General features: G+C 39.5%; 1 protein-coding gene across 2 annotated transcripts in view; it reads left to right on the top strand.

The window, feature by feature from the left end:
- The window catches only part of LOC103051361 (LON peptidase N-terminal domain and RING finger protein 1-like), a 46,948-nt gene that overhangs the window by 14,967 nt on the left and 9,478 nt on the right, over nucleotides 1-22,503 (top strand). For both annotated transcript variants that reach the window (XM_088133875.1, XM_015889142.3), the window contains 8 exons: nucleotides 1,009-1,143; nucleotides 2,629-2,755; nucleotides 3,768-3,897; nucleotides 12,613-12,727; nucleotides 13,601-13,722; nucleotides 14,624-14,782; nucleotides 18,045-18,207; nucleotides 19,944-20,090. In XM_088133875.1, coding sequence (XP_087990001.1) covers nucleotides 1,009-1,143; nucleotides 2,629-2,755; nucleotides 3,768-3,897; nucleotides 12,613-12,727; nucleotides 13,601-13,722; nucleotides 14,624-14,782; nucleotides 18,045-18,207; nucleotides 19,944-20,090 — 1,098 coding nt within the window. The remainder of the gene's footprint in view (nucleotides 1-1,008; nucleotides 1,144-2,628; nucleotides 2,756-3,767; nucleotides 3,898-12,612; nucleotides 12,728-13,600; nucleotides 13,723-14,623; nucleotides 14,783-18,044; nucleotides 18,208-19,943; nucleotides 20,091-22,503) is intronic.

Raw genomic sequence — 22,503 nt, 5'->3', positions numbered from 1 at the left:
TTTCAGTAAAAGAAGATGAGATTCTTGTGCTGTAGATCATAGAATTTATAAAGTTGTATCTACTCATACTGCTGCAATTGGGTATCACTCTTTCTTTTTAGAAAAATATTTTAATGTTGTGCTTGAGAATTGTTAAGGATGTTATTGTTTTAATAGTTACAGGATGTACTGTTGCTTTGTTATTTGTTTTCAGAAAGATGGTATAGAAATCCTTCAAGTAAAATACTTCAAACTGGAAATGTGGCCCCCATTTTTGTAATTAAAGAAATAGAAGTTATTATTTGAACAGCCACAAACTAAAGATCTCTGTTTAAATTAAATTGGCATTTTGATAAATATATTCTGGAGATAGTAAAAGTATATATAATGGTATTTTACCATAGTATAATAGTAATGCACCTATCCCTTGTGAGAGGTGGCTAATATTCTGAAGGCTGTGTGATATAAACAATAGTTTCAGAGCTATGCAGAAATTAAGGTTTGAATGGCAAAATATGATTTGACATGTCTGTGCGTACACACAGTTTACCTGTCACTTTTTTATGATGCTGGGAAAAGGTACATTTGGTTTACAACATTCCTGACGGTTGTTATGTGCATGTTTACCTGTGGCCTAAATCACATTTAGGCTCTAATAAATATATTGTTAGGCAGGTTGCTACTGATTGTTAAGAACTGTGGGAAGTTATCTCTCTATGTAGTGCAGTGTTTCTCAATCTCAACAGCTTTAAGCATGTTGGCTGGGGAATTCTGGAAGTTGAAGTCCATACATTTTAATGTTCCTGAGATTGTGGAATGCTGGACTGGTGAAAAGGAATAGATGTTTTAAAAATAATACTGACTTGAAGTCTTGTCTTCAAGTATAGCATGAAGAAAGTGAAGCCTGTATCTGAATGGCTTCATATTTAACCAGCTGAGAGACAGGACCCTTGCAGCCTGCTCAGAAGCCAGATTCTACTGTGAGGTTTCTCTTTCAAAATGGACTAATGTAAAATCTTGCTGTTGCAGATTCTCACAAATGATGCCTCCCCTGTTCCCGGCACTATTGTAGAGCTGAAGAGCGATTCTAGTCAGAACTTGGAAGGTTCTAATCCAGGGGAACAGTTGACTTTCCTTGGGACTTTTGAAGGAGAACCTCTACAGGTAAGCCATATGGGATGGTGTCTTACCATCCCATGGTACCATCCCATGTCTTACATCCCATATGGAACTTGAACCATATGGTTCAAGTTCCAAATTTAGAGATGTTGTAAAAAAATATGTATTTGTATATAATGGGATATTGGTGAAGGGGCTTTCACGTGGATCCTTTCATGTGTCCAACCACGTCAGGACTGTTCACTCACCTCTAGTTTTCTCACTTATAGAAGTTCTTGCACATTCATCTGTACACAAAAAGAACTAGTTACAAATATTTGTAGGGATTGGGGAAGCCTGTCTTATCTTTCACAGAGCTATACTAACTCTTTTACTTTTAAACAATATCTGCTTTTAATCTGTAGTCATAATAAAAAAAATACAAGAGTTAAAAAGTAAGCATTAAGTACCGTAATACATGGCAATACTAAAAGCAAAGCAAAGATAAATCAGGAAATAACTAAAGTGTAGGAAAAACAATATAACAGCAATAACAAAGGAAGAACCAGTAGTTAAAACAATAAAGTTAATGGAGGTTAGAACAATCAAATATGCAACAGTATCAGGTCTTATGTAACAAATTAAATCTTGATCACACAGAATCATATTGATCAGAGTTCTTACAGAGCTGGTAAAAAAATAAACTTATATGTAGAAAGTATAAGCATATCTTTCATCCAGGATTTTAAGCTGGGTTCATTAGAGTCTTTCTGCTAGAGTACGACAATCTTTTTAGCTGCTGCCTATAAACAGTAAATCTAAAGTTCGTCATATTTTGATAGGTTCCAGATTTGCAGGCTATAATTCAACATCACATTCATATATTTTGCCCTTATTTCTTTTCTGAGTGCACAATTTACAACCCTATGAATTTTAAACCAAAGTGATTATAATGTAGAGAAAGCCCAAAGCCTATGAGTCTAAATTATAAATTATTTAAAGCTTTAACCCAGTGGTTTGATAAAACAGATATTGCAACTCCTTAATCCAAATTACATGCAAGTTACCCTTATCTAGTTTTGTACAGTTTTTCGGTTGTGAATAAAACTGAACTTCAGGAAGTTTAGGAACTTCAGGTTTTTCCAGCAGTAGTGATAGTTTTGGAAGTTCAGCTAGTACATCAGGCCCAAATTGTACAATCAACAGATTACTCTCTATGAGTTCATTGATCTTGTGGAGTGGTTAAAGATACTTTGTTTGTGTACAATATGTGGATCAGTACCATCTGACAATTTCCAGTGTAAGAAATTTGATTCAAGTTTTATACAACTCCCTTCTTTAGGTGTGATCACACTTCATTGGAGATGGTAAGTAGAAAACGGTATCCAGAGAAGATATCATACTGTATAGTTGTATCAAGAAATAATGTGTGCATGTGTAAAATATAGTTTGGGAGTATGTTGTGTTGTCTTTTTCTTTTCTTTTGTTTTCCTATCTATAGTTGTGGCTCTTGGTCCAGTGTTTAGTGTCTTACTTTCCTTTATTAAATAGGATGTGAAGAAACAAAAAGAAATTTCGCTGGAAGAAGCTATGTCTGATCACAGCCAGGCAGCACTTCCCATGTCACAATGGATGAGGAAGAAGTCCAGATCAGACTTTTCTGCAAATAAAGAAGAAGGTGAGAATATCAATAAACGTTTACAAGTCCATGTTTTTTTTTAATAAGCTTCTCATCTCTGCCTGGGAGAAATAATTGATGCCTTTATTACGATAAATTATTTTGGCCCAGTGCTTGAAAAATCTTGCTCCATCATTTGATGATTGACTGCCTCTCCACCACTCACCTCCACTAATACCACCTGAAGCAGGTTCTTTGATCATGTTCCCATAACCCTTGATGTTCGTAGAATCACATGACTACTCTCAAGGCTGAATTCTGTAACAAGAAGACCCAAGGGATCATGCTTGTTGTATATCAATAGGGACCTGATTAGATTGTACTGTTTTAATGCTAACTAGACAACTGGTGATCCATTGGGTCACCCTTTCAGAGGTATTTCCTTACCTAAACAGAGAAACAGAATGACCACAGGTGGGCAAAAAAGCAGTGGCAGTGGAAGTGACTTCTGCCTTCCTGCCAGCTTCCCCATTGACTTTGCTTGTGGAAAGCTGGCAGGGAACATCAGAAATCACTCCTCCTCCTTGGCTGACCTGCAGAACTGCCTGCCACAAAGGGAGCTGAGGACCGCATGGAAAACTGCATCCCCGCTCCCCATCCCAGTGTGTCCCCAAAGGCCTCCTCCCTCCAGGGAGGAAGAGGGCTCACCCATCAACTGGTGGTACCCCTAGCCAGCCCTACCTCACCAGCAGGCATCCGAGTCGCTCCCTTATCCTTCCCTTGCCACCCACCACTGTAGGAGTAAAGCCCAAAACAGATATAAATGGCCAATGTTGATGTAAAATCAATTGCCACGTGGCATAACACCATAGTAGACCTTTGGTATTAAGCCTTCTTAAGGGGGGACCTCACAAAATAGAGTTCATTCTTGCAGGTATGTGACTTGGTCTACCTGGATCTCTACCTCCCACAAAGCAAAGGCAATAAAAATAACCAAAGCAGGATTCAGTGAGAAGATGGCCAGTGTGTGATGTTCGTAATGTGTCTTTTTCTTTTTCTTTTTGTAAACCAGATTTGGAGGAGGATGCATCACCAGATACATCAGGAACTAGATCACCAGATACAAAATCGACTGAAGGCCATCGTCCAGACTTAATGGGCTTCCTGACTACATCAGACTTAGAATGTTCTCTTTGTATACGGTCAGTTAATTAACAGCGTAGTATAAGAGCTGCTGGGTAAAGGTTTTTGAACTTAGCTTGCTGTACAAATTGAGCATGAGGCAGCTGCTTATTCTAGCCAGTAGAGTTTTGCAAAAGCCTTGGGAATAAACTTTCTCCAGGTTTGTTGAAGAGTAAAGAAAATGTTTTGAAATACAGTATATTCACACTTTTTCTTGGTATTTTAAATACATTCATTCTGTTTAAAGTACTATTCAAAATTGTATTTTTTTGGAAATAGAAATACCTTATAACCAAATTCTATATATTCTTACATGTACATAAGATCCACTGTATTTAGTAGGACTGCTTGCTAATTGTGTGCCAGAATGCATACTCAGTTTTCACCAGTCAGAAATGAGCCACACTCCATGTGAAACATGAAGTGGTACGCCACTGCATGGTATGATATCAGACACTTTTTTGACACTTAAAAATAGGGAAAATAGTGATGGTTACATAGTGAAGGTTTTATTAGAAGTACAGCTTAGCTTTAGAATTTAAAATAATTTTAACAATCAAACTAAAGAGTTATATGTGGCTATTTGGGCATGTTTTACATAAGACTAGCCCTACCATGAAGCTTAGTGATCTCATATTATGAATGTTGGATAGAAAAGAAGGCAAAACGAACTTGCCTGCAAGACCCTCCACTGCTGGCTTGATGTGGCTTCTGCCGTCAAAATCCTCTCCCCAGTGGAGGTTTGGGTCCCAGCATGTGGTTACCATTTTAAGCACTCCAGAATGCCATATCGGGCATTTTTTTTTTTTAAAATTTGGGGAAACTAGCCTCAGCAGGTAGTGGCACCTGGCCAGCCTTGTTTGGGCTCAAGATCTAAGCACAGCTGTGCCTGGATGGTATACCAGGACTGTAGCGTAGTGTAAGAAATAACAGCAGCAACAACATCCAGAAGAATGCAGTGGCAAATCACATCCAAACTGTTGCCAGGAAAACTAAATTGTTCCATGTAGTTACCAGGAGCAGAGTTCAGCCTGAAGGCATCTTTACTATTTAAATTTGCTATATGTGATATGTATACGAAGGTTCTCCAGTAAAATAACCAAACCAGCTCTGGCCAAGCCCGACTGTGCTTGAAGCAGTCCAGCAACAGCTGCCTACCCCAGCTTCCCCAGCAGCTTCTGCATGCATCTTCTTTGATCTGTGTAGCTGATTCCCTGGTTGCTCAGCATCTTAAAGCAGGAAGTTTTCCTGTTTGGCTTTCAAGCGCTGTACACAGCAACAGACGTTTGCTGTTTTTATCTCTGTAAAGTGCAGTGGCTAATGTGACACCGTCATATTGTGAGTTTCAGTTTGGGAATTCTAGGCAATAAGACGATTGATTTAGTGCTGGGTATGCCCTCTTGCAACTCAGCCTTTTTTAATCTACTACTGTATGTGTACTGCTCAGAGATAAAAGCAAATTAAAAGCAAAAAAGCTACTAGCAAAACCAAATGCTATATTTCTCAGAATACCCCTACAGAATGAGACCTATAGAAGCAATAACAGTTCCATATTAAAAAAAAAAAAAGCCTACCAAACCAACAGTGGATATAGGACTGAAATGCAAAGGGGAGAGTGGAAACTACTAAACTGGCATGGAGTCCTCAGTGCCTGAATGTTTACTGATAGAAAGACTATGTACAATAATTGAAACTGGATTAGAATGTCTTGACAACATTCAACACAATAAAGGGATGGGGTGTATGACTGAAGAATCAAGTCCAATCAGAACTTACCAGAGGACATCTTTGACCACTGAGATCATTATCCAGTTCAGTGTGCCAGTGTAATACTTTTTGCACAATGGTCCTGCTTGTGTAATGATCTGAAACTTGCTTCATCTGAAGATGGATATTCCAAAGAAAGTAAGAAAAGAGGGCTCTTTGGCAGTTAACCTTAATAGACTCCCATTCCTTTTGCAGAATATATTTTTAGGTGGAAAATAGAAACTCTCGCTGTATCATACAGTGGTCCAGTGTGATGGAATTGGAGTGGTGCAATTTGGGTGCTAATGTTGAAAAAATAGAGAAATTGTAGAACAGTGTTCTTACATAATTCTATTTCACAACGGTAGTGTTCTTTGTTCATCTTATCTAAAGCTAATGATTTTCCTAGTTATTCTTGGGAATCAGGTTACCTGATTAAATACAGCTGTGCAAGACAATGGACTGTGAAGGGAATTTCTCTCAAGATTTACCTTTGCTTTTCAACATCAGTACACATCCCATGTTGGCACCTATCCCTTAGAGAGAGAGAGAGAGAGAGAGACTGTAGATTTGTTGACAATATTTGAAGACAAAGTACTGCATGTTTCTCCCAAAATACTACTCCTCCAGAAGGTACTTCTTACAAACCAGAGTTAATACATTTTAACTGAAGTATAGCGAGGATGCTGTTTACTGTTTTGGACTGTATACGTTGGAAATGGGTTTCCTTCTACTTTTAGAGCAAAAATTCTTGAATTGCACAATTCTGCTGACTTGTCACCTTTGTCTGTACATTGTAATTATTCTAAGAAAGCTTTCTGCACTTGAATAATCTTTTCATTCTTGCTCCCTTTGGTGAATTGCTTGGAAGAAAGCTATGACATCTGTGATAAAACTGGTAGAGAGCAGAATTCAGTTATTTCCCTAATTGTCCGGTCTCTGGTCTGTTCTTCCCATACTTATTTGGGAAGTGATGAGAAATAGAAGTAAATTAAAGGCCTAAATGCATGAATGCATCTGGACTGCTTTTTCTCTTGGAGATGTGCATGTGGAATTTCTCAGTCTGTACTAAAAGGTTGTTGGTAGGAGGGTTTACGCCTGTAATCAGTTTTTACTGAATGATCAAATTCATAGCTGAAGATTAACAGAAAATTATTTGACTCTGTTCCCATGAGTTCACAGCAAGGTGGTGGTATCAAAACCAGAATGGAAAAAGGACTGATTAAAAATGCCTGGGGTTACTAGTGATAGTTTATGGCTCCTCAGAGTGATTGACATCTCCTTAACTTAGGTGAAAGTTCCTTGCACATCTGCAATGATTTCCTAAGCTGTCCTGCATTTTTTTCCCTCCTTGGGATGGTTTTTGACTATACGTCTAGAATCTTACTTTTTATAAATTCCCTACCCAATATTTTTCCAACCCCGCATTTTCCCCCCAGGGATCTCACTTACACTTCTTTAGGTTTGTTGAAGTTGGCTCTCCTGAAATATACAGCTATACTCCAGTTTCTTTTTCTGTAGAATCCTGAACCCCAAGGTGATGCGATTGCTTTCTCTCATTGTTCCTAGTGCTTTTACTTCTTCAACCCAGCACTTCACTCTTGGTTAGGATCAAGTATAGGAGAGCCAAACTCCTTGTCTTTTGTCCCGTGTTCTAGAAAGTGAAACAGTCATTAAGACCAGCAGGAAATTTTGGGGACTTTGCAATCTTGGTTGGGTTGGTTTTCCAACAGATGTCTGGGAAGTTGAAGTCTTCCATTGTTACTAAAGGTAGTCCTCGGGTTACAATGGAAGTTGTTGCTAAGCAAAGTGGTCATAAAGTGCAATGTCACGTGACCGCGTCACTTAGTGATGGCAATTCTGGTAGTCCTAGTTGCTGTTGTTAAGTGGGGACCACATGGGTCATTAAGTGAGGACCTCAAGTGACCGTGACTTCCAATTTCCTGCTGGCTTCCCCATTGACTTTGCTTGTGGGAAGCTGGCAGGGAATGTTGGAAATTGCAGTCACGTGACCACTGCTCACTGGCGTATTGTAATTGTGAGCTGGGCACTGAGCCCCCGGATCACAATCCTGTGACCATGGGGTCACTGCAATGGCCACCAATTCACAAACTGGTTGTAAGTCCCCCTTGTTCAGCGCCATCACAACTTTGGTCGTAGAATGAGTGGTCGTAACCCATGGACTATCTGTAATTGTCAGGTGTCTTGGGAACTTTAGTGTTAGACTCTTGGCAGCTGATTCAATTAAAAGTAATTCTTCAAGCAAGATTCTCAAAGTCTTTAACAGGATTTATTGAAAGAAAGATTTAGGATTACAAGGATTTCAGCACTGAACACTTTTTACTTTAGAACCAATTTATCTTTCATTACATTAAGGTGGAGACCTTTTCAGTTTCTTTGTAACTTCTCTCTTGTGAACCAGGAAGAAGGCATTTATCTCAAGTTAACATAGGAACTTGCCGGTGGCTGTTTACAAAACCGTCCGCTGTTATAAAACTGTCCTTATGAGCCTGTGAACTGACCATTGCATTTTTCATCATACATTCCCCAGGAAAGCAGCATATTTCTCTTGCTAGACAATCTGGCTAATAGATTGCTGCTTTGGTTTGTCTCAGTAGAGAATCTTTGGTTACCACCTCCTTTTGCTTCTTTTTCTTTAGGGTAGAGGCACAGTCTATAGACTCTTTTTCCTTGCTCCCTAAGGCTTATGGCAGCTGCTTTTCATCAAGGGTCCAGATAAAGTCAGGTCCAGAAATATTGGGACATCGACACAATTCTAACATCTTTGGCTCTATACACCACCACAATGGATTTGGAATGAAACAAACACAATGTGCGTTAACTGCAAACTGTCAGCTTTAATTTGAGGGTATGTACATCCAACTCAGGTGAATTCCTCAGGTGTAGGAATTACAACAGTTTGCATATGTGCCTCCCACTTGTTAAGAGACCAAAAGTAATGGGACAGAATAATAATCATACATCAAACTTTCCCTTTTTAATACTTGGTTGCAAATCCATTGCAGTCAATCACAGCCTGAAGTCTGGAACGCATAGACATCACCAGACGCTGGGTTTCATCCCTGGTGATGCTCTGCCAGGCCTCTACTGCAACTGTCTTCAGTTCCTGCTTGTTCTTGGGGCATTTTCCCTTCAGTTTTGTCTTCAGCAAGTGAAATGCATGCTCAGTGGGATTCAGGTTAGGTGATTGACTTGGCCATTGCATAACATTCCACTTCTGTCCCTTCAAAAACTCTTTGGTTGCTTTTGCAGTATGCTTTGAGTCATTGTCCATCTGTACTGTGAAGCGCCATCCAATGAGTTCTGCAGCATTTGGCTGAATGTGAGCAGATAATATTGCCCGAAACACTGCAGAATTCATCCTGCTGCTTTTGTCAGCAGTCACATCATCAATAAATACAAGAGAACCAGTTCCATTGGCAGCCATACATGCCCACGCCATGACACTACCACCACCATGCTTCACTGATGAGGTGGTATGCTTAGGATCATGAGCAGTTCCTTTCCTTCTCCATACTCTTCTCTTCCCATCACTCTGGTACAAGTTGATCTTGGTCTCATCTGTCCATAGGATGTTGTTCCAGAACTGTGAAGGCTTTTTTAGATGTCGTTTGGCAAACTCTAATCTGGCCTTCCTGTTTTTGAGGCTCACCAATGGTTTACATCTTGTGGTGAACCCTCTGTATTCACTCTGGTGAAGTCTTCTTTTGATTGTTGACTTTGACACACATACACCTACCTCCTGGAGAGTGTTCTTGATCTGGCCAACTGTTCTGAAGGGTGTTTTCTTCACTAGGGAACGAATTCTTCGGTCATCCACCACAGTTGTTTTCCGTTGTCTCCTGGGTCTTTTGGTGTTGCTGAGCTCACCGGTGCGTTCCTTCTTTTTGAGAATGTTCCAAACAGTTGTTTTGGCCACGCCTATTGTTCTTGCTATCTCTCTGATGGGTTTGTTTTGTTTGTTCAGCCTAATGATGGCTTGCTTCACTGATAGTGACAGCTCTTTGGATCTCATCTTGAGAGTTGACAGCAACAGATTCCAAATGCAAATAGCACACTTGAAATGAACTCTGGGCCTTTTATCTGCACATTGTAATTGGGGTACTGAGGGGATATCACACACCTGGCCATGGAACAGCTGAGAAGCCAACTGTCCCATTACTTTTGGTCCCTTAACAAGTGGGAGGCACATATGCAAACTGTTGTAATTCCTACACTGTTCACCTGAGTTGGATGTACATACCCTCAAATTAAAGCTGACAGTCTGCAGTTAACGCACATTGTGTTTGTTTCATTCCAAATCCATTGTGGTGGTGTATAGAGCCAAAGATGTTAGAATTGTGTCGATGTCCCAATATTTCTGGACCTGACTGTACATTATGAATGGGGAGACCTCAGTGTCTGTTCCAAAGCTCCAAAGAATAAGGTCACTTCTTCACAGGCTTCAGATTTTGTGTCTTACTCCTTGATCTCTCCATCTCCTTTGCTTGGCTTCCTATCTTCTGGGGGTTTCTTAGTACCATTGACGCACTGCAAGTGCTTTCTGTATTTGTTTAAAGAATTCTTCGACTTCTCCAGTAAGCTGGAGTATAGACATTTTTATCTCTGATCTCATCATCTTTTTTTCCTTCAGGACAGCAATCAGCCTGCATTGGCAAGTACTGTATATGTGTCATGTTCAGGGAGGAACAACAAACGTGGTATATTCCCTGCAAATCTTGAGAGCAGTCTCCTCCAACTCAATGTTCTGATGAACAAGCAAACAAAAAAATAAGTGTTTCTGCCTTAACCTCCTTGTTTGTCCTCTCAGTGAGCTTATGTTCTGGGAGCTGGTTTTCTGATATGTCTCCCTGAGGCTGCCTCTGCTAGGTCAGTGGAGAGGAAAGCTCCAGTCACACCCAGTGAGCAATCAGCAGCAACAGCAGCAGTCAACAGTCTCTCCCTCTCCTTGACTCAGCCTCTTTCTTCTGCCTCATCTCTCTTCAGTTGAACACTCCTGTCAGACTCCTGGTTGTTCTCCCTGTTTACTCACTCATGTTAGTGTTCATACAGGTTGCTACTCTACCTTACTCATGTTAGTGTTCATACAGGTTGCTACTCTACCTTCAGAATCACCCTCTTTATCCATGTCTTTTTCATGTTCTAATCTTTCTCATTCCTGTCCTTCTAAAAAACCATACCAATATCCTCCAGTCTTGACTGAGAACTTAGTATTTTGTAATTCGTACTAAGAAAAATGAGTGTTTTATGCAGCATATGCCCTGGAGAAGAGAAGAATGTCTCCTTTTTTGCAGCACTTGGAGGATTGTGATTGCTGAAAAACTGAAGGGACAATATCCTACCATTTTGAGACAGCAAATATGAAAGCTTGGTATAACAAGTGTTACAATAGCCATATCACAGTAAAATAATAACATAAAAAGAAACCTCAGTACTTTCCCTCAAAACTCAGCCCGGGACTCGTGTGTGATATGACCATATCTACTTTGCATCCCCAAATAAAAAAAAAGTTAAATGTAGCCCTTGGCCTCCAAAAGATAGCCTACTCTTGCCGTATAAGGTTTTAGGTTGAACTACCAAATCCTGTTGTAAAGCTTACCACAAGGAAATGAATGCTCTGCTTAAGAATACTGTACATGATTCCTAATGTGCATCCTCTTGTGGGGGGGGGGCGGGCTTTGAGTCTTGGCTCAAAGTCTTGACTTTTGGTGACTACATGAACAGGTCTTGACAGGTAAGAGCTCCAGGTGAACACACCTCATAACATCCTTGTTTTGGATCACTGCAATCTTTGGGGGTTATTTATTTACATAATGTTTCTATAATCTTTCGGGATTTAGATTTCCATTCTTTGTAACGAACAGTTCTACTTCCCCCATCCCTGCCCACTGCAGGATATTATTTCTGAATTATGATAGAGTTGGAATGGATTATTTGGACCAAGGTTTTTCAAACTCTGTTTTGCAAAATTCTTGGGTTCAGCAAGAACTTGATGGGATTCCATGAGAGACTAAGAACAAACAAAGTTCACTTGAATGCAGCCAATTTTCTATTGCTAGAACTTTGCCTCTTGATCAGGGATTCCAGGAACAACAACAACAACAACAATTTTAATTAACAGGTTCTGTGGCCTGGAAAAGTTAAGAGAAATTCCATGTTCTCTAGGATGGTACAATACAAATCATTCTTCTGAGGGATACCTATTCAGATACTATAGTATTTCCCCTTGATCATATTTTCTTTCAAAGCTAAACATGTTCAGCTTCCTCAGTTTCTCCTCTTCGGACTTAGTTACCAGTTACCATTCTCATTGCCCTTCTCTGAACTGGTTCCATTTTATCTTAAATCAAGTGCTTAGAACTGGAGACAGTCTTTGAGATGGAGTCTGATCAGAGCAGGGGTCTTCTGGCATTTTGAACCTATGCTTCTGTTGAGGCAGCCTATGCTTGCATTTACCTTTTTTACCCCCATGTCACATTGCTGATTCATATTTAGCTTATAGTCATTTTCACAAGTATCATTACTGAGCTAGGCAATAACCCATGCCATACCTGTGATCTAAGTGAAAAACTTGGCCTTTGCCTCTGTTAAGTGTTATGGTGTCATTTTCAACCCATTTCTCTAACCCGTTAGGATTGTTCATAAATGTATTTTGTTGGGTATCAGCTTTCCCACCCTGTTTTGTATTGTCTGCAAATGTAATAAGCAAGCCCTCCTTCCAAGTCATTAATGAAAATGTTAAAGAGTACTGGGCCCAGAGCCAAACTCTGTCACATCCCATTCGATACCTTACTTCAGTTTGAGGCAGAACTGTTGATGAGCATTCTTTGAATGCTATTTCCAAGCCAGCTGTGGACCACCTAATAGACGGACCATCCATCCCATACTTAAGTAGCTTGCTAATGAGTACGTCATGGGGTATTTTAATTTAAACTGTGCCCAATGAGAGATGGTCTCTTTCTCTGCAGTATGTTCTATGAGCCTGTGACCACACCATGTGGCCACACTTTCTGCAAAGAGTGTATGGAGCGTTGCCTAGACCATCGGCCCAACTGCCCACTTTGCAAGCAAAGCCTGCGAGAGGTAAGAGGAAAAGAAAGACACAATTTTCTGCTACTTGCCTTCAACTGCTGGATGCTTTTGTTTATGTAGTCAAGAAAAAGGAGATGGTAAACCGGTTCTGTGGTCCCAGTGCAATTGAAGGATACTAAATTGGGCAGAGTTATTGCAGATTTTGGATTTGCAAGTTGTCAAGTATGTTCTTTATCCTTAACTTTCACTATTGACTGGGAAATTTTTTGTAAGATAAGTGGCCTTGATTAAGATAGGATTTCTGTGTTTCTGATGTGTATATGAAGCACATCTCCTGGCAGGTACAAATATTACCACAGTAATGGCTTCAGCAGCCAGAATGATTTTGTATAAGTCATACGAGTTAGCCATAGTAGTTAAGACCATCTCATAAAAATGTTAGGCTCCTCACCAAGTGCTAAATCAAATGAATTTACTAATTATTGCCAGGCATGATTTTCGCATTAGGCATCAGAGAGTGAACATTAAATATTGAAAGGTGCTAAGGGTGGGGATAAATGAAATAGAAACTTTAAGTTTCCATTCCATAGGAAAATATTAACAAATGTCTTGAGTGGGTCACCGGAGCCACAGTTTTATTCTTTGAAAAGATACATTGTTGAAAGGGGATTTCAATTCTGTGCAATTTGGAACTGGATTTTGGAGAAACTGCAGAATATGAACTTGATCCATCTATGCCCTTGAAAACTTGCCAGGCCCAGAAGAGGGACTCTGGGAGTGGAGTGTCTTCTGTTGTGCGCTTTTGGTCTTCCATTCTGCAAAACTTGTAATTGGTGGGACTAAAATGTACCAAATGTATGTGTAAATACGTGTAAAATATAAATATTTAAGGTGATATAATAATGAACTTTTGATTCTTTCCAGTATCTGAGAGCTGGAAAATATACTACTACCATTCTGCTTGAAGAGTTGATGACAGCAGTCTTCCCTTTGCAACTGGCAGAAAGGAAACTGGTCCATCAAGCTGAAATGGTAGAACTTTCAAAGTAAATATGAGCCTTTTGGTTGCATATTGTTCTGTGTGTAAAATCTTGGAGGCAGAAAAGTTATTTTACAGTAATTGGAAAGTATATTTTTTTACAGTTCTATCCAGTTCTTCTTAAAAGTAAGCTTGTTACAGTCAGGAAGATTGCTTCTCAGCCTGTGTTACCAAGATGATCTGGTTTCCCTAACTTCAGTTCCTTTTATTGCTGTTTATTTCTTAAATAATTAATGATCTTCCCCAGCACTTTTAGCATTTTCCAGCATTTAAAAAAATCTGTGTGTGTTTCTCTCTCTCTCTGTGTATGCATGTATACCCCTGCACAAGGCAAGCTTTAGATAACCCACAATCTTTCCATAGTGACCATATGTTGTTTCTCCCTTGGCCACCCTTGCTCCATAACATGTGTCTCACATCAACATGTCTTCAAGCCTTTTCTCTCTCTGTCTTCCTTAATCTGACATCTGGGCTCTGATGACAATGTAGCCACCAACCACTCTCCCTACATCCCATTCCAGAAGTACCTGCAGTGCTGGATAAACCCATTAGGAGAGATGCAGCTCTTTCTGTCACTGTAGGGTCCAAGTGCTGATGAATGTCTGTAGCAATGCTGAGTAGGACAGATGGACTAGATGGTGGGTTTGTAGAACATGACTTTTGGCAGTTCTCTGGAGGAGAGAGGGAATATAGATCTAATAAATAAATATCTGGATTTTTGGTAAGTTCAGTAGTCCACATGCACCTTTATCTTTTTGAGCAAGCATGGAGGCTTCACCTGTGTATCCTTGTATGCATGCACAAAAGGTATCCAGTGGTCTCTTCTACCACACAATCCTCCTGTTGGTTTATCCAGCTCCTACACACAGTTCGTTTGTTGATCATGCTTCTTCTCCTTTCTTTTGCAGCCTAAATAAGAATATCCCCATCTTTGTGTGCACCATGTCGTTTCCAGGTCTTGTGTGTCCCCTTCATGTGTTTGAACCTCGCTATCGACTCATGATGCGAAGATGTCAGGAGACTGGCACAAAAACGTTTGGCATGTGCATGTATGAAAATGGGAAAAGGTAAGTGGCATGGAAGACCAAGGCTGTGGCTTCTTTAAATTTCGGGCTATAGCAATAGTTGAATCCCACAGTTTTGGGTTGATTGGGTCAATAGTTAGAATACACTGAAATGAATACATTTAACTTTTGTTTTCTGGGATTGGTATTGAGAAGCAGAATGTCATCCTCTGATTGTAACTGAATGTTCTGTTCCTCCTCCTCGTCTCCTACGAAACTTAGATTTTAGAGAAGTGAAAAAAAAAACTCCACTGAGCTTCATAAAGATCAAGTTGCAAATCAGCTTTCTTTGACAGATGCCTATGATTAGGACGACTATAATCAGAATCTAAGTAAACAAATGGATGAATGGATACTGATCTGTCCTTTACTGAAGTCTTCCTTACCTGTTAGTCTGCACTTAGGGCCTATGTGTGGCAGATAGAGTAGGGATGATCACCTGGTCCTTCCCCTGATATTGTTCACTGTGCCAGCTCTGTCTCCAAAATCAGCATACTGAATGCTGTCTGTTGCTCATGCAGGGTGACCTTTTGCAGTGTTCTGTGTGTTTGCATTGCAAGTGGAGGGAATGTGTGCATCTGGTTGAAAGGGTGATTATTTGGGACCATGCATGAGTCCCCAAAATACGTTAAGAGTGTGTTCTTTATATACGTGTGCTAGGTACATGGTAAATGTAAAATTTAAAAGATAGAAGGAAATTTTTCTTGTGGGTCAAATGCCAGAGTCAAATGGACACAAATGAAAGGGAATCTCTACTAGAAAGATATCCCAGTATTTGATAATGACTGAATTGATATATCAGGGCAGCTTTGTTAGCCTTTAGTGCCTGAGTTACCCATTTTGGGTGACATACGGTGGTAATCCAGCTGCATGAAGGCTACCCTCCAAACCATCTTTTCTTTCTTACTCAGCATCACATTAGTTACAGCTTTGCAAAGCAGTTATAAAGCTTTGCTGAAGTCACTTACTTGACTACCATTTTAATTTTGCTTTAACATAAGAATAAGGGGAAAAGAAAAAAATAGAAACAAAGAAATATTATACATATAGAAAACCACTAGCAACTGTAAATACAGGATGGCACTACCTTCCTGTCATAACAGAGTACCATATTTTTCCATCAATAAGATGCCCCCATGTACAAGACGACCCCCACTTTTCCAACCCAAAATGAAGAAATCAATATTTTAAAGATAGTGCAGAACACATTTTTATTTAGTAATTAGTTAACATTTACATGATACACTCAGTGGGAGGAGGTCCAAACCGTCTCTCTGCAGCTCTATTTCCATGCTCTTTTGCATAACTGATTACATTCAATCACGAGTGAAACTGCCGATAGCTTGTCTCTGCAAACAGACTTCCTCTAATTGGTTTGTTCAGCATCAGCTGATGTCAGTTACATAAGGCTCATGATTGGAGGAAGCCTGTTTGCAGAGTCAAGCTATTTCACTTGTGATTGGAGGCTAGAAATAGGAGGAAGCCTGTTTGCAGAGACAAAATATGGGCAGTTTTGCAACCGCGCGGTTCTCCTCGGCTTCCTTCCTTGAATAAGACGCCCTTCAATTTTTAGCGTAAGGATTTTAGAAAAAAGTATCGTCTTATAGTTGGAAAAATACGGTAATTATTTTTGCTATGCCCTATTCTTGATGGAGCCATAAGTCTTCATATATATAGGTAGTCTTCAACTTACAATGGCAGTTGGGACCAGAATTTTTGTTGCTAAGCAATGTGGTCATAAAGTGCAACTGCATCGCTTAGTGATGGCAATCCCTGAAGTCCTGGTTGCCGTTGTTAACTGAATCCCATGGTGGTTAGGCAAGGCAACTTCCTGCCAGCTCCCCACAACCAAAGGGAATGGGGAAGCCAGTAGGAAGTTGCAACTCCCAGGCCCACAGGCAGGTAAGTGGCTGCTGTTGGGGTGGGGAGGGACTAAGGGGGGTGCAGGGGAAGGTGTGTGGGGATGTGAGCGGGTGTGTGAGAGGTGCCACATAGGTCAGGGAGGGTGTGCAGGTCAGCGTGAGCTGCTGGATGTGTCAGGGTGGGTACGCAGAGGTGCACAAGTGGCAACACAGTGCGAGGGCAGAGGGGGTGGGGGAGGATGTGCAGGTGGGGGAAACTTACCCCGCAACTTGTGGCCTTCCCTGCCAGCTTCCCCATTGACTTTGTGGAGAAGCTGGCAGGGAAGGTTGCAAATGGTGATCACGTGATTGCGGGGTGCATGGCAACTAGTTGTAAGTGCGAATGGGTTGCCAAGCACCCAGATCATGATCACATGATTGCAGGGGTGCTGGGACAGCCAGAACTCTGAGGACCAGTCATAACCACCATTCATTCAGCACTGTCGGAACTTGGAATGGTTGCTGACCGAATGGTTATGGGTTGAGGACTACCTGTAATGGAATACTCAAATTTTTGTACATAGTTCAGAATCATCCACATCTTTAAACCCTGTTACTATTCCCAAAAGCATATTAACAAACACAAGAATATTAAACCAAAATGGGATGATTGTGGGGCCACCAATGTTGACAGCCAGCCCTTTTAAAACTTTAAGATATCCAATAAATATTAAAAATATTTTGTTTACTTCATCTCAAGATCACAAAAGAATACTTAATATTTTTTAAGAGTCTTAACCATTGATTAGTTAATATTTCTAACTTTCTTTTTCCAAAGATTTTCTAATTTTCTAATTCCAGAATTCTTCCAAAGAATATCCACTTTAACCAAAATCCTCTTTAACCATCAGAACACTGATAGTAACTCAGGATTTTAGATGCTATTAATATGTCTGGACTAAATTGTTAAGTCAAAAGATATTTTTATTGAATATACTGCCATTCAGCAGTTCTAGGTAATCAAAACTCCTTTTTTTAATAATTCAGATGATTTGAAAATGGTATTGGTAATTCGCTGATACGTATTGCTACCTGCAGCTTCAGGATTATATGTCCTTTCCCCCACAAGTCTTGGTCTAACCACCACAACCTTTCTAGAAATTGCCAGACATTTATCATTTTTTAATACAATATAAACAAACAATAACTACATAGTCATCATAGTGAATATATTCAGTTAATTATATGTCATTTTAAGGTAATTAAATTTAAACTTTATTCTGTTTGAGTTTGGGTCCCCACACCATAAGCTATTCACTTCAAAGCATTTGTATAGTAGTATTTCACATAGCACACCAGAATTTGAAAAGATGGACAGTAAATATGAATCTTCCTGTATTAATAGGCTTGTCTCTTCTTTTCAGCTTTGCTGACTATGGCTGCATGCTAGAGATTCAGAAAATAGCATTTTTTCCTGATGGACGATCACTAGTGGACACTATCGGCAAGAGAAGGTTTCGAGTTTTGAGACGAGGGCACAGAGATGGCTACAACACTGCAGATGTTGAATATTTGGAAGATGAGAAGGTGAGGAGGTCCTTCTGCAGGTTACCCCCTAAAGACTCTGGCTGAAACATTGTTAACATCAGCAGTACCCTTTGTTGCAATTCTGGTCAGGGACCATAATAAAAATATTCATTCAAGCAGGACCCTGAAAGGAATGATATGTACAGGGGGGTGTCACTTGATAATGGTACAGGCATTAATGATTTATAGAGTTTATATTTCACTTTTCCACCAAAAGATGGCATTCAAGATGGTAACAAGTAAATAAATATTAAAATGAACAAATTTAACATTTAACTACAAAATAATTTGCAAAAAAAGCTACAACATAAATTTAGCTGCAAAACAATTAGTGTCCTATATTTATACAGTATTTATATTTATATCGCTGCCCAACTTTCAAATTGCAACTCTGGATGGCTAGTGTGATTAAACCAGAAAAACAAAAAGTAACCAACAATAATAACAAATAACAGAAAATATAATACCGCTGAGATCAACCACAATCGTATTCATAACCATTGCAAAAACAGACTGTTCCATGATCCTGGGCCAGTGCCTGAGAAAAGTACTGGGTTTTTAAGGTTTTGCAGAAGGTTGCAGAGTCACAGCCCTCTGAATATCAGGGGATATGCTGTTCCATAGGGCAGGTGGCATGACAGAGAAATCTTGCCTCCTGGGTCCCGCCACTGTTTCATAGAGGGGGCTTGAAGCATGCCTATCCTGTTGGAACTTGTAGGACAGGTAGTAACAATTGGAGATAGGTGAATAACTTGGCCCTGTGCCATTTTTTTCATTGAAAGTTTGGTGCAGTAGATACATAAAACAAGTAGAAAGACCTGTCATATTTCAAGTGATTTATCAGTCTGCCTTTTCAAATGATCCCTCACTGTCAAAAGGAAAAGTACTCTTTAAATATCTTCTTCTCTGTTCTTAGAACATTGCAGCAAAGCCAGAAGAATCATTGCACCCCACCCAAATACAGCATTAATTCTTTGCTTCATTGGTTAAAATAGTCACTTGCCAAGCTGGAGCTTTCTTTGATTAATGTACTAAGGGATAACTTCTATACACCTTGCTTCTTTTAGTGAACGAGACTGTTCTCATGGCAGCTGATGTCTCGAATGAGTCCATGACTGCCTTAAGAAGAATCTCTTTCCCTTAAAGAAGCCCTGGTAACTGAAAGCCATAAATGCATCTTCCACCTCCCTCCTCCTCCTCCTCCTCTGAATGGCATGTGCACCAGTCTGCCTGCCCGCTCCACAACTTCTCAATACCTTCCATCCCATCCCTCTGCTCAGCTATCACTACTGCTAATAAACTGGCCTCCCCCAGCTGTTCCTTACTGCGGTGATCTCAGTAGTAGGGGACAGGGTCCCAGCATCTGACCTGTCCCAATTGTCGCAGCACCTTCCTTTCCCACTATACATATATAGATAGCATTTCCCCCTCTTACCGCATACCCTAAACCAATTCTGCCCAGAACAACACAGTTCAATTTGTATATGGAGCAAAACATCCAAGCACATGTTTCAGTTCTGGCACAGACTGCTCAGAACCAGGTCTTTCAAGCATGCCACATTTTACATAACCCTACTATATAGCAACCTCATTTTGTATTAACTGTTTGAGTTCTACTTAGTTGTGATCTCTTCTCTCTTACTCTCTTCTGATCTCAACTGTTGTTCAAACTCTTTCACTTTTACTTGCAATATGCTCCACTCGGCTTGTTTCCAACTTCTGACCTTGCCATGTAGATGGAAGGAGAAGAACAGACTGAGCTCCAGAATTTGCATGATTATACCTATGAGTTAACCCAGAGATTTTATGAACGTGGGGACAGAACTTTCAGACAACTTGTGATGCACCATGGACCACTTCCTGAAAAAGAGGAAGACATACAGGTATTGAGACTTGTTCTCACCAGGAACATAAAATGGTCTGTAGGGGAATGAGGTGGGATAAAAAAATTTTTTTTTAAAAAAGGGAGGTGAAACTTTCATATACTTGTAACAATAAAAGTACTCAGATTCCATTCTAATTTGGAGGAGAAAATGGAGGACTCTCAGTCTTTGGAGGGTTGCAATGATATGCAAGTTGTCCTGTGGTGGCATGGAGTCTTTCTGATAGCCTACTGTGGTAAATTAGTTGCTCACAGAGCTTTATAGTTAAGCCATGCTGACCATTTATTGATAATGTGCCACCAAGTTAGTGTTGACTCCTAGTAGTCAGATAGATAGAAAGACTATTTATTAAATACATAAATAAATAAGTGTGAATGAGCCATAAGTACTCCATGGCAAGTGTTAATGAAAAAACAGTGAGCTCATGCAATACGCTGTGCTGATCTGTATAAAATGTACTACTCTTCTCGAAAGGATAGAGATTATTGTTTCTCATTTCTAGCAGGGTTTGGGTTAACTCTTCAAAAGACCACAGTCCAGGCAACCATCAATTCCTGGGCTGACATGGCAAACATACTGGGACACAATGCTGCTGCTTACATTAAAAACTAAGCAAACAAAACATTAAAGGTGGATGGGCTGGAATTTTTGGAGTCGTCTTTAGGAGGGTATTAATGTTGCACATCCTTTAACACCCCCCCCCATTGTCTTTGACTGTGACCTTTAAAAAAAGATCTGTAGACGGAGGTATAAAATGGAAAAGAGGAGTGTACTGTAAGTGTTGTACTGTCCTCTACTAAGGAAGACAAAAGCTGCAGCTTTTTAAAAAAACAATGCTATTACCAACTCCTTGAATAATAAAATGATTGTTTTAAAAAATAAAAGAAATGCATTTAGTGATATGTGCAAACCTTGATCCAATGGGATTTATGTATTGCTGTCAGGCTCTAGAAAGAGAATTGATCCAATATTCTTAAGAACTCAGCTTTTACACAGATACCAAAATAATACTTAGATATATTAACATCCCAAACCTTCCTGGTTCTTTCAGTTCTTTTACTTCACAAGTCACCAACTGTTAGCTTAGATTTCCCAAAATTATTGTGTGGATGTTGCAAATTGCTTCTATGAGGTCTTCGCTGTTACAAAAAATGTGACTGCAGCTTTTAATAAAAGGCAAATTGGTGAGGCTAAAATGTGCACATTCTGCTTTGAAGCCAAACTTTTTTGCTTCAGTAAAATACCCATTTCATATGAAAGGTATTTCATCAAATAAAAAATAATCTAAAAGTGATTTTCCTTTTTGGCTGCCTATTTTTTAAAATGTGGGTTTTTAAAAAAATTAATCTGTAGAGACCAGGCTGTCAGTGACTAATGGCTGATCTTGGGTTCACACTGTAAGTTTTCAAAAAAAGCTTATCACAACAGGTAAATAAATGCTATGCAGCCATTCATAACCTGTCCTTCATTTCTCCTCTCTAGAATCTAAATGCTTGATTTCTTAATAGATTTCATAGAGCTCATCTTTAAATAATTTCCTAGGAACTAAACTGCCTTGAATTTTAGATTCAGGTACGTGTATGCAGATGTATTCATCTGCCTTCTGTACAGTATAAGTAGAATGAGTTAAAACAAGAGTTCTCTGGAATCAAACTTCACTTCTGATGATTATATAAACACACAGAATCCATGAAGTTTTCCTGGCAGTATTGGAAGTCCTTTTCTATTACTTTCTAGGATGTGTTGTTGATTTCCCAGGCTTGCCTATAGCCCTGGGACTTCTGGTGGTATCCCATCCAAATACTATTCAGGTCCAACCTTATTTAATTTTTTTCAAGATTAGCCAAGAGCAGATAAGAACTGCCAGAAGCTTTAACAAAAGAAGTTACCAGTTTAAAATTTTGCATCTTGTAAATTCATACAATGTTTTTAAAATATGTTTTTAGCTATTTGACAGGGTAAGGCCCTCTAAACGTACTCCATAGTATCAGGTTACTATAAAGATCAAGCCATTCATGATTTAATCTATAGAGTTTAGTTTTAGAGATGCTGCCTTCCCAAGTAAATAATATTAGAGTTATTGGATTATCATACCAGTTCCTGTATTTTTTTTTCTTTCCACTGTATAACCAAGCAGTTAGATAGCCCTAAGATAATTTTGTACCTGAAAATCATAGCTGTTCTCCAGGAGTGTAGTAATAAATAAAGTTTGGTGGCAAACTAAATTACCCTATTAGTTCCACTTTTTTGTTTGAATAAATTAATTACAGGAATTATGATCTTCAACTGCCAGAACCTGCATACCTTTCTCCTCAAATAATAAGAAAGCAAGACTTACAGCTCTAAAAGAAAGATCACTCTTTCTTCCTTGACATTTTTGAGCTCCCTTAAAATAGACTTTGGGCTCTGTTTT

The sequence above is a fragment of the Python bivittatus genome, unplaced genomic scaffold, assembly GCF_059951505.1.
Source record: "Python bivittatus isolate LINGU-HERP-01145 unplaced genomic scaffold, Pbiv_v1 ctg000080_np1212, whole genome shotgun sequence".
Taxonomy (NCBI): domain Eukaryota; kingdom Metazoa; phylum Chordata; class Lepidosauria; order Squamata; family Pythonidae; genus Python; species Python bivittatus.
Note: the sequence above shows the minus strand (reverse complement) of the source record. Positions and strands in the feature narration are given on the sequence as shown.